At 35.9% G+C, this 12,769-nt stretch overlaps 1 protein-coding gene across 10 annotated transcripts in view; it reads right to left on the minus strand.

The window, feature by feature from the left end:
* Window positions 1-12,769, minus strand: part of HDAC9 (histone deacetylase 9) — a 970,134-nt gene that overhangs the window by 119,086 nt on the left and 838,279 nt on the right. For all 10 annotated transcript variants that reach the window (XM_077122309.1, XM_077122321.1, XM_077122307.1 and 7 more), the window contains one exon: window positions 1,097-1,215. In XM_077122309.1, the coding sequence (XP_076978424.1) occupies window positions 1,097-1,215 (119 nt within the window). The remainder of the gene's footprint in view (window positions 1-1,096; window positions 1,216-12,769) is intronic.

Raw genomic sequence — 12,769 nt, forward strand, 5'->3', positions numbered from 1 at the left:
ATTTTACTAAAATTGTGAAATTTTATGTTTTGTTTATCTTTTGTGGACTTGCCTGCTTTAATACGTTTTCAATAGACAATAAGACACCAGAAATACCAGATAAATAATAGATGTTAAAATAGCTACTACCTAACAATGTTGCTGAAACAATTAGAGCGCAGAGAAGTCTTTCACATGAGAAGCCAACTCAAAACAAAGGTTGGCATGATGCTGTTTCTTCGGTTCTCTTCAAATTAATAAAACGCACTTGCGCCAAACTCATCTCTCCCAGTTAAAACGATCTGGGATGTTTTTCTTTGTTCGTTTTAATCAACTTCCCCCTAAAACACACAATCCTTAATCTTTTTCTTTTAGTAATTTTCCTTTTTTTTTTTTCTCTTTTTATGGATATCCAGAATACCAGCACACATTTTTATATGTGTAGACTACATGTACACTTTATTTTACACTCAGAGAGCAAGGACGTTATTCTTAAAGAAAGTTTCTTTCTAGCCAGATTTCATCAGGTCATGTTATCCAAATGCGATATAATGCAAAATTCATTTCTCCATTTGGTGTTTAGTTGCTAAGGAACACAGCCAAAAGGTTAATCTTTGCAACAGCAGCAGAAAATGAGTGGCGATCCTGAGAACTACCTGCAAACATACCAAGTGCTCCTGAGCGAGGGGGATGTATGTATATGTATTCAAACCTAGAAGAGCATAACATTATTGGAAGTAACAATTTATACTTCATGAGAAATGAAATATAAGTGACTTCCATCCTTTTTGCAGAAAAGCCTAGTAGGTTTTCTAGACTCATGAAATCTCAAGTTATTGAGCATATTTTAAGCAGAAGCTTATAATTTCTGTCATTAAATGGCAAACAGGACTTCTGAAAAGCAAAAAGTTCTGAAGGAAGTTCATCAAGGGAAAAAAATTAACTTTTTTTTAAAAGCCAGTTTCTACATCTGTCAGAGAAATAAACACCATCTGAATATTTTTTAAATGTCTCACCAAAGTTTACTAGAGGCATGTAAAAGGTGTTGTCTATCTTAAAGAACTAAAAGATGTTATGATATCACAACATTTCATAAAGTCCAAAATGGTGTACTTACATTTGGCTGTCACTTTGTACCCCCCCAGAGGAGGGGCGTGGCCTTCTAATGCGTCAAAACCAGCGGAAACTAGGACCATGTCTGGATCAAACTCTTTGGCCACAGGCATTACTACAGTCCTGCACAGTAAGAAGGCAACCAGTTACACATGGGGATGGTGAATACCTTTAAAAATAATTCACTGGAAACAACTTGGCACAACCTCAAGATCTTCCGGAGAAAAAAGAAAAACAGAAAAGAGAACACTAATTGAACAGATAAAAAATCTATCATTTCTTTAATATTAAATCACTGTTATTTGAGCATTCCAATTCAGGCCTCTATCGTTCATCCTTTTTGCTCTTAATTTAAATTAAAAAAAAAAAAGTTTTGCAGGTACATTTGAAGCCCATCCTATTACACTATTACATGCACATCTGTGGCTGTTTTATCCCATTGCCTATTAAAAAAAAAGAAGAAGAAAGAAAAACTGCTTCTTCCAAGGGAGTGACTAATGTTTTACAGAGGAAAGTCAGAGCTTTAGTGAAAACCTGGCTTGCTCCAGTTAGTGAGAACTTGGTGTAAATTTGAACTATAAATTTCTTTTGGGAAAAAGTTTGCTTTCCCAACCTTTTTCAAAAAACATTTAAAAATATTTGTCATGGTAGGGGGTGACTCTTGCAAAGGAAAAACACGAAATTCCCTTAATAGAATCCAGACTATAATGTTAAGTAAGTCCAAGGTCAGACAATCAAGAATGTGGCAGCTTCATCCCGTGGCAGCACCCCCTGCTGGCCCCATTGAGATATTTCAACACTTAACTAGTATCTCATCATTTTAAAATTCACATTTTCAAAGACCAATGAAATGGGGAAATTGCACACTATACCAAAATTTAAAAGTATGATCTCCAATGCAAGTATGTGCTTCTGTTAGAAATAAACCAATTATTAAAATAGTTATTCTTGATTTTGATTAGTGAGATAATTGTGGCTTTTTTAATATTTTTGTATATCCTAGATTTTCTACAATGCTCATATGTAAATTTCATGATTAAAATTTAATTGCATATCATAAAGATGTCAAAATTATAAAATGAAATCAAAGAGGAAAAGGCGCTCACACTGATTTCTACTCATATGAATTTATGTGTATATTGTCTGAAAATGCAGGGTCAGTTGCTTTTCCTATTATTTTTGTTGCAGTTCTAATATTTGATGGTGATTATGAAATATGAAATATTAAAGTTTATACCATAATTCTTTAATAAAGCATTTATTAGAAACCTACCTTTAAATATAAACAATGAATTATTGTTTTAATAACTCCACTACTGTAATCAAAATTAAATCCTTCAAGCTCATAAATGTACATGTAAATGGCTTCCATGGTACTCTTTCCAACAATTAGAAAGCCACATAAATCTAAACTGTCCTCATCAGTGGATCTAAATGAAAACCTATTTTGTTTACTATGCACAATTTCATCATCTTTTTTTAAAATAAACTTGAAAACTGCTAATACAGCTGCCTTATCATGAGAAATATCTTCAATTTTTCCCTTTCCCAATGATACTAACCCAGAATTTTCATAGAACTGTTGTTTACAATTAATCCACTATTTTTCATGTGAGCAAAACAGTTATGTGATGTATATTGTTGGGATATAAGATCCTGACATAAGTTCCCGCTAAGAAAAAGCAGTGTTTCATCAAGATATTATATCTATTTAATTTGATTACTCCTATGTACTTCCTTAGAGAACAAACATCACTCTAATGGACATTGACAGACAATTGAACAATATTCCCCATCCAGTAACATGGACCACAAAAACTCATTTTCCAACTCCTTTCCATCTGTTTTTAGAAGGTCCTGTTCCCCTCCACACCTTCTATTCTCAATCTACACTTGTCCAGCCATTACTTATCCTTCAAGGCACAGCTCAGTCTGTATGGTCCCTAACGCTTCTGTCTGCACTGACAAAGAGACTGGAGAGGAGACAACAGAAGACAAGATCGCTAACCCATTTTAGAATGTGGGAAGTCACATACGGAGGGGAAAAGCTGCACATGCCTACAGAGAGGAAGAAAATATTTAGAGAGACTGATGGTTGGGAGTAGTTCACACAAACGGGTTTCCTTCCAATCTCCCCACAGTGAACTCGCCAGTCAAAAGGCCCCACTCAGGCGCACAACCCCCATTCACCTTTTCGGTGCCCTCTCGCACACGTGCATGGATAGTGCCGGGCATTTTGAAGCATAAAAGACAACAAAACTAACATAGAAACAAACAAAAATAAAGTGAACTCAGAAAATAAAGACAAAATACAGGGAGGAGAGTATAGTTTCAGAAACTGGAGTTATCCTCAAGGAGATGGTCCTTCTGAAGTGAGAAGACAGTGCTATCAAGAGAAAAAAAGAAACAGAAAACATTAAGCAAAAGGTTCTATATATGATTTAGACGACAAAGTTGATGAGTTTTCTTGGAGGGTAGAACAAAAAACAAACAAACAAGCAGAAATGTGGGAAATAGGCTAAAATAAATGAGGAAACTAGAGGATTCATTTAGGAGACCCAACAACATCTACTGGAAATTTCCTTTTTTAACTGTACTCCCACATCCATTCACACCACCCACCACACAGGAGAGCGGAACACAGTGAGCTTCAGATACTAAAAAGTCTTGTAAAAATAGTATTTCCCACAAATAGTTTCAAAGGAAGCTACTGGTTGGTACACTTCATCAAAATGAGGGAGAAAACTAAAAAGTCACACCAACTATTTTCCCACAGGAACAGTTTAAATTTCCATTTAACTTTAGAGCAACATTGTAGAAATGTGGTCTGCAACTTGAAATTTGGCATGTAATGGATTAGGTTTTTATTTCAGTGCGGCTAGTACGTTAATAATGACATCTTATTACTTGTAGGGAAAATATATCTCTCTATGCCACATATTTCAGAATATACATGATCCATAAATCGGTCTGTAGCAAAGAGTTCATTTGTTGTGTTTGCCATCCCAGAATTTACAAGTATGGATTTTATACTTTCTCACAACTTTTAGAAATGCTGCATCTTGCAGGAATAATCCTCCATTTTTGGAATCAGTTCAAAAATAAATAAATGATGGGGAAGGTTGAAAAGATATATACATCACCAAATGGATTCCTTCCACTTAAAGATAAACATTTCTAGAATTGTGTCTGTGTGGTAATTGTTCAATGAATGAATGATGGGCAATTATTATGGAGCTGTGTAATGTTATAATATAATAGATGCTATGCATTTGCTATTAAATGGAAGAACTATATGATAATGGATGATTATTGATGGTGATATTAATGAAGTTCATTATTTTATTTTCAAAAATAACTATTGTCTACTATGTTGAAAATATTCTTTTGGCTTAAAAATGCATGCAATTTGAATGGAATCTCATCTATTTTTCTATTTTCAACAACAAACTTTTTGATTACCTCTAACAATCCGATGAAACTAAGACTCCACAGATCTCTTTATTTTGGTAATTATTTTAGGAATACCCATGAAAATGTTTATATCCTTCCATTTATGCCAGTCTAGACTGATTTTTATTAAAAAGATCCATGGTTTTGGAAGATTGAAAAAAGGTGTTTGAAAGTGCAAAGTGGGAAAACCAAAATAATTTTTCTTAAATAGAACAAATTCTTGAATATATTCATTTAAAAATTTCACCTAGAGAATTGCTTTTTTCTGGTTCAAGATGTTAAACTAAGCATTCAGGTTTGCCTCTCATCTTTACCAAGATTGTACTTTAATGAAGGTAAAGAATATACATACGAATTAATGGTTTTAAATATATATCAGATAGAGATATGCAGAAATAAATTTAGATATGTGTATGTATATGTTGATATATATTTCGTAGCTCTGACAACTGAGGAAGTCTGAAAATAATCATGCCCTGTTAAAAAGGAATATAGTTAATGCCCAGATCTTGAATTCTAAATATGATTACCTAATGAATGAATCCAGGGATCTTTGCAAACTGCTCGATTCCAGGTCTAGAGCAGGAAAATACAGGGTAAACCTGGACATCTTGTGGTACCAGAAAATGATGACATACTGAAGAGATGATGGCAGCATGTCACTAGGGAACATGAGCCAATAAGAAAAGGCTCTCAATGGCCAAAACCTGAACAATTTGAGGAACAAAATAAATAGTGACAGCACGGGATTATAGTACCTAAGAACAAAACAAATATCTATGAGCCCATACTGAGATAAATAAATAATTGAAAAAATAGAGAGGAGAGGGAATACCTCCTCTTTCCAGAAAGTAGAAAATTACCATTAGAACAAGACAGAAGTAACTGATGCAGGCAGGATACATGGTTGGATGCTCAAATCAGAAGGCAACAGTTTGAGAAACAGGATATTCACATAATCTCAAAAATATCTCCCAAGACATTTATTAATTACAAAGAGAAAAAATAGTGACTTTACAATAGAGAAACCTGGCAGATCTACTTTAATAAAATTATCAAGGTTAACATCAACAGTGATAAGACATATCAAAACCCCCCTGATATGCTGCACTGAGAAAGGCAGATCAATTCTGCAGTATTCTTGCCAAAAAATATATAACCTCAAATCGAGTCATGGAAAAAAACATCAGACAAAACTAAACTGAGGAACATTCGACTAAGTAACTGACCAGTACTCTTCAAAAATCATGGTCACAAAAACTCAGGAAAGATTAAGGAACGGGTACAGATTGGAGACTAAGAAACATGACATTTAAGTTCAATGTAGGCACTTAAAACGAACACTAGTGGGAAAACTGTAGTCCCAATAAAGTATATAGTTTAGCTAATAGAACTGTACTAATATTAATTTTGCTAACTGCACCGTAGTTCTGTAAGATTTTATCATTATGGGAAGCTGGGCAAAGGCATACAGGAACTCTCCATATTACTTTCCTGCTTTCCAGTAAGTCTAATGTTATTTCAAAATAAAATGTAAAGAAGTACCAGAATAGGAAAAAAGTTAAATTTATAAAAACATGAAAGAGAATGGGAGAGATATCAACAGATTTTTAATGCATATTCAGAAGAGGGAAACTGGCAAAATTCTGAAAAAAGGAAACAAGTGAAGAAAGCTACCACCTCAAACATGCTCTGATGGGATCACAGAGGAAGGGGCAAACACTTCACACCAAGGAACCCAACAGAGGGAACAGGTACAGTGAGTAACAAGAGAAATGGAACTGCAAACAAGAAACTGAGGGCATTTCTGTGGATTAAGAGCACTAGACTATGCCTATGCCAGAAAGTGACCTGTCGAGTGAGAGGAAGCTTCGTGGATACTGCTATACCAGAACACAATCTCCTCACTGTCATTTTAAGGGAATTTAGAGACTTGAGCCAATACTCTAGAATGTCAACTCATAGGGCTCACAATTAACCCATTTACAGTAGGGATTATCAGGGGAAAAGCAGGGATTTCCTAGCATCTGAGGATACCCAAAAGTATGCAAGAAAGATGAAAACAAAAATAAATGACCTTGGAGAAATCAGAGATAATTCAAGAACAGAAATAATAATCTCAAAGAGATTCAAGAAAATATGCACCTTTAAATCAAAGATACTTTGTTATAAAAAGGAACAATCATAGAACAAGGGGAACACTTAGAGATTAAAATTGTGATCACATAAATAAAAACATTAATAGAAGATCTGAAAAATCAAAGCTGAAGAAATCCTTCAGAAAAGGAAACAAATAGTAAAAATAAAAAATAGGTGAGAAAATATGAAATATAAAGGATCGATACAGAAGTCCCACATTTCAATAATGAGTCCCAGTGAAAGCCAAGAAAAAGAAAGGAAGAAATTAGCAACTGACAACAGGAAATAATTTTTAGGAACTGAGGAATGACTCACATGTAAGGCTCTGACAAGTCCCAAACTGTGAGGCTTTATGTATAAAATGTGTACATACTCAGACATATTCTTATGAAACATCACATCCCCAGCAATTCTCTAAAGAAAAAAAAAGCATCCTTAAAAGATACAGAAAATGAGATAGCCATCGAAGTTTTAATGAATGTTCTTAAATTCTGAGGAAAATTGTTTTTAACCTTTAAATCTACTTCCACTCAAGCTATTAATCAAATATACTACCCAAATAATGATATTTGAAGACATGCAAGGGCTCAGAAATTGATTTCCAATGCACCCTTTCTGAAATGTTTACTTTAGACTGCACTTCTGCTAAACAAGGAAGTAAATCAAAGAAATAGGCCCAAGAACAATGAAGAATATCCACAGATGACAGGTATGTCTTTTTTTTTTTTTTTTGCATGGGCAGGCATTGGGAATCGAACTTGGGTCTCCGGCATGGCAGGCAAGAATTCTACCTGCTGAGCCACCATGGCCCACCAAACAGGTATGATTTTTAAAGGTGATATTTTTCTAGAAAACAAACAATTGAAGCAATTATGATGTCATGGAAACATTTTCATCTTCACCTGATTACTGGGGATTCTGGAATTTTCATGTTGAAGATGCAACCACTTACCCCCCTTCTTCCCTCTATGTTCAATCTCCAGGCGAGACTGGTCATAAAAAGGGAGACATAACCATGAGACTAGATACTAAGGGTCTCCTACAGAGAAAGGGACAAAAGAATCCTATTTGGGATTTCCTTCCATGAGATGAAGAGTGATTCTGACTCTGAACCTCCTCAATTAGAACCAAATCTCTGGAATACATCATCTCTAGTCAATGGCTGAACAACTGGTTGTATTGACACTGAGTCATACACTATGCGTAAGCTGAAACACACTAGTGATTTTCCGTGACTCACTATCACATGTGTGGAGTGAACAGCATCTGATGTTACCCACTTATTTGACAAACTCAGTTAAGGGAGCAGCACAGGGGTACTACTTGGTTTTAAGGAGGGCAAAGGCTTGCTTCTTTAGCCTTCAGCTCAATTTTTAAGGCAATTCAAGGCATTTGAACCTATAGAGTTACTCTTTTTTTTTTTTTTTTTTATTGAGCCCCTACTATGTTGGAAGCTGGGATGGTGTCAGTATTCAGAGATATGAGTAAGCTGCAGATCTGCCCTCAGGGAATTCATAAAATAGAAGGCAAGGCAGATGGAAAACATTTCTTTGAAGTAAGTCATGGTCCAAACTCAAGCACCACAATATACAAAGGGACAGAAAGGAGTGAGCCACTAAAGAAGGATAAAGGTAGCGTGAAGAAAACCCTCCAGAAGGAGGGACAGGAGAAGTGAGTTAGGATATAAACGTAGTTTGAAAGTGCCAGGTAAGGCAGATATTTCAGGCAGATGAATTAGGAAAGGGAAAGACAAAGAAATGTAAAAGGGCATGGAGGATTGTGGCAATTAGCTTGACATGACCGTAACTTATGACACATATAGGGCAGCAGTGGCAGAGGAGGCTGGGGAGGATTTTGATTCCAAATGCTAAGCATCTGTAACAGAACCAGCAGAGAATGTTAAAGTAGCAAAGAAACAGGGGTGGAGAGGTGGGGAAGGAGGGTATCTTAGTTTCCAGGCTGCTTTCACAAATACCACACAGGAGATTTACTTAAACAATGGGAATATACTGGCTTATGGTTTTAAGGGTAGAAAAAAGGCCACAATCAAGGCATCAGCAATGCTTCAATATATATATATATATATATATATATATATATATATATATATATATATATATATATATATATATATAGTGATGAATACACAACTCTGTGATGACATTGTGAGCCACTGATTGTACACTTTGGATGGACTTTATGTGTGTAAAGATATTTCAATAAAAACATATGAGAATGATATGAGTGGACAGAGAAGACCATTTGGAGGCAGTGGAGTGGAATAGAGAAATGTGTAAAGGAAGGAAGGAGGTATAGGTCAACTGAAATTATGGGAAAGAACTCCAGTTGAGGGAAAAGCAAAGTGGGAGAATTTTCTGTTACTCAAGGCATCAAAATGAAGCCACTGTGGTTTACACAAAGTGAATGAGAGGAGAGGAGGTTGGAAAAAAGGTCAACAAGATGGCATCAAGCCAGTTCCTGTGGGGTCTTGTAGGCCGCTGTAAGAACTTTGGATTTCCCAATGAACAAGAAGTCAAACTGGAAAGTTTTGAGTAGGGTGGTGATATGATCTGATTTATGTCATGTCTGTCCTTATCATTTGAGGTCAGTATTTTAAAGTGTCCTGTAGAATTCTGAGGTCTTTTTGACCTCTGTGACAGCAGATGTTGATCCCTTGAATAATTTATAATGGCATAGTATAATCATGCAAATATGAATTATAGGTGAAAATCCAAGATGTTTTTCTTTATACTGTAATTGTAAATCATCTCTTAAAAGCTTCAGATTATAAAATAATATATTTACAAATGTTAAAAGGACTAATGTTCTTTTTTAGTTTTTTTTTCCTCTCAAGAACAAAAGCGCACTTGACAGGCTGCACATTCTCGCCTCCATCTGCATATTTTGTGTATGAATTGCGAGGGAAGGATGCTCCGTGGAAAACTGGTCGTGACAGTTCATGCTTGGACAACTGCTGAAGGCAGAGCATCAAAGAACGGCTGCTAAACAGATTCAAAGCAACTGCTGTGGTCTCCGGTGCTTCATAACTTCCCCCAGCATCAACTCTTACTGGACCCACAGGGTTACAGCCTTGTGGGAAAGCACCGAAGAAAGGGACACATGGGCACTTCTGGAAGAGGATAAGAGCCGGGAGCTCTAAGCTCATTAACTACAAAGGTGTTTTCCACCAGCTCCACCAGCGCCCATCCAAATAAGTTCTGCTCTTCTTTCCTTAACATTCACCCTCCATCTCCTCACACACCAAATGCACACTTCCCACACACATTCTTTTTGCTTTTCTCCCCCCACTCCCATTTCTTTATTGTCTTGATTTTTCATCTTTGGAACCTTCCATTCCATAACACCACCACATCCAATCCTTCAGGAAATCTGTTGCCTTCACTTTAAAAATACAAATAGAAACGTATCGGGTCTCACCTCAACTGCTACCACCCTGGCCTGTGCCACCATTACCTCTCACTGGATTTCTGCTAGTCTCCTAGTAGGTATCCCTGCTTCCTCTTTACCTCCCTATAATCTAGTCTCAATACAGGAGCCAGACTGGTTGATCTATTTAATCTCCATCATTTCTTTCAGGGTAAAATTAATGGTCGTTCAAATGGCCCACAAGTCTCTGCACAATGCACACACTCATCACTTTTCTAGTGCCATCTCTTACCACTTTCCCTCAGAACTCTATCCCTGCTGACTCTTTGCTAAACCTCAAATATGAAAGGCACTCTGTGGCCACAAGGATTTCACAGTGGCATTCCCCTGTTTGAAACACTCTTCCCCAGGTGACCAACTTCCTTACTTCCCTGAAATTATTGCTCATGTGTCATCTCTTCAATGAGACCTTCCCTGATGTCCTTTCCTACCACTAGTTCCAGCCTCATCACTAACTTTTTTATTCTGCTCTTTTTTGGCATCTTCCAAAATATACATGATTTACTTATTTATTAAGTTTCTTATTTTTTGCCTGGATCTTCCCACTAATGCAAGCTCCAAAAGGGAAAGCACTTTGACCTCTCTGATCACAGATGTATCCCACGGACATAGGATAGTGCCCAGAACATGGTAGATAATAAATTGTTGTTGAACAGAGTAACTGAATGACGATGTCTTTGGTTTTTCAGGTTTGCAACCCAGGATACTTGGTACCTCCTTCTTCCTCTCGCCCTTTGCAAATTTTGTAAATATATTTGAAATGCCTCTTTTATTAAAAGCCCATTCACACATGCTTCACCTTCATTGCATATGAGGTTTTATTTTGAGTGGAAACATCAGATTATCCTACTTTCCTCTCTTCTCTAGTTGGTTGTAAAACACTATAGGCACAAAAGTAGACTAGAGATTATAATTGCAAGAATAAACAGCTGCCCATTTTATCTAGAAAATATACTGAGAAAATATGTATGTATAAAATGTATAAATATTATATTTGGATATATGTGTGTTTGTCTGTATCTGTATATGTACAATTATATATTCCTAGTTCAGAAAAAAAGTTCATTCCTTTAGTTAGAGTACTAAATATGACATTTAGAAGGTTTATATTGTTTTACTACATTTAAGTAAATACCAATGCTAATTATAGAACTCTGTATTTTTAAAAAAGAATAAATCCTTGAAGTGAGTAAGGGACTCTCCTTGCCTAAGATGTGTCATGTAGCCAGTAATATTTTTGATGAATTCAGTGATATTGCCCAATGTTTCTCTGAGTTGAGTTGAGCTGAGCTGGGAGACAAATCTCTCTGAACAGCATTTCTTCTTGGCTTTGGGATACTGTTAGTGATGATAAGATTATATGTTTGGTGTTTCACTAAATATGAAATGATTCTGACTCCCTAAGCAAAATTCTACATAGTAAATTTGAACATAGCAAACTGGGAAAAATGTAGGATTGTAGGTCAATCAAAATGGATAAAATGACCCTTATCTAATCACTATACACAAAGACAGGTGTACTATATCAACTGGTTTTGCTTTTATTAACCTGTATACTGAAATTTGGTCTTAAAAAAATTAGTAAACCCAATTAGGAAACATTTACATTTGCTTAGTTTGGAATTTCTAAAAGTCATTTAAGCATTAATATTAAAATTTTACTGAAATGAACATTCTTTTGCTAAGAAATATGGAATGAAATGTGTATATGTTTATACATGCCCCTTCCTAGTCATTGTTTTATGAAAGTATATAAATACCATGTATTTTAATATGCCAAAAATGTGGCAATAATTTTGCAACTGTGGTTCTTAAGAAATATTTTATTATGATTCCAAATGTGGCTCCAGTAACTTAGAGATGGTCTTAGGTCTTTAGTTTCGTAAGCACTACTAAAACCCCAAATTTGTAAAAGCTAGGGCTAGGAAGAAATAGCCCTCCATCCTCACTCTGCCCTATCCAATGAACAGAGCAGTGAGCCTGAGGAACCAAGGCTGAGCCACAGCAGGGAGGGCAGGGGTCTTCTCCAGTGCAATGTGCTGGAACCACTGACCCCTTCTTGAACTCTTTCGAAATCGTTGCTACCCGAGTAGTGACATTTTCCTTTGTGGTTACAATGGGTATCTACGGAATGGCGGTGAACCCACTTCCATAATACAGAATAATGCTAGTTCCAAAGGAGACTTTTATCTCTAACTTCTCTTATATAGACCTTTTATTTCTCCTTCCTTCTTTCTTTCCTTTCTTCCTCCCCTCCTTTCACTTTTTGCTAAACTGTTTTTCCTTTATTTTAAACTAATTAATTCTTGAACATCATGAAAACAAGTGAGAGGACTTCGGAAAAAGTTTTACACGAATCAGAGCACATTCTTCAGCTTCACTTCCTGAGATGAAGACCAATTAGATTACTGAAAAACAAACCATGTTTAATGAAAGACATAATCACATGATTCAGACAAGAGAGGCAGAACAGGCCTTTGCAACATGTATCTGTCCAAGTCATTGTTTATTTCCATTTCTATAGTAACCCAGCGGTTATAAAAGAGTGCCAAAATGAGTGGAAAATGGAACACAAATGATAGTAAAATGTTCTTATAACTCAAAGAGCACAGAATTGCTCAGAGAATTTGGAAGCACT

Source organism: Tamandua tetradactyla, chromosome 1 (assembly GCF_023851605.1).
Source record: "Tamandua tetradactyla isolate mTamTet1 chromosome 1, mTamTet1.pri, whole genome shotgun sequence".
Taxonomy (NCBI): Eukaryota; Metazoa; Chordata; class Mammalia; order Pilosa; family Myrmecophagidae; genus Tamandua; species Tamandua tetradactyla.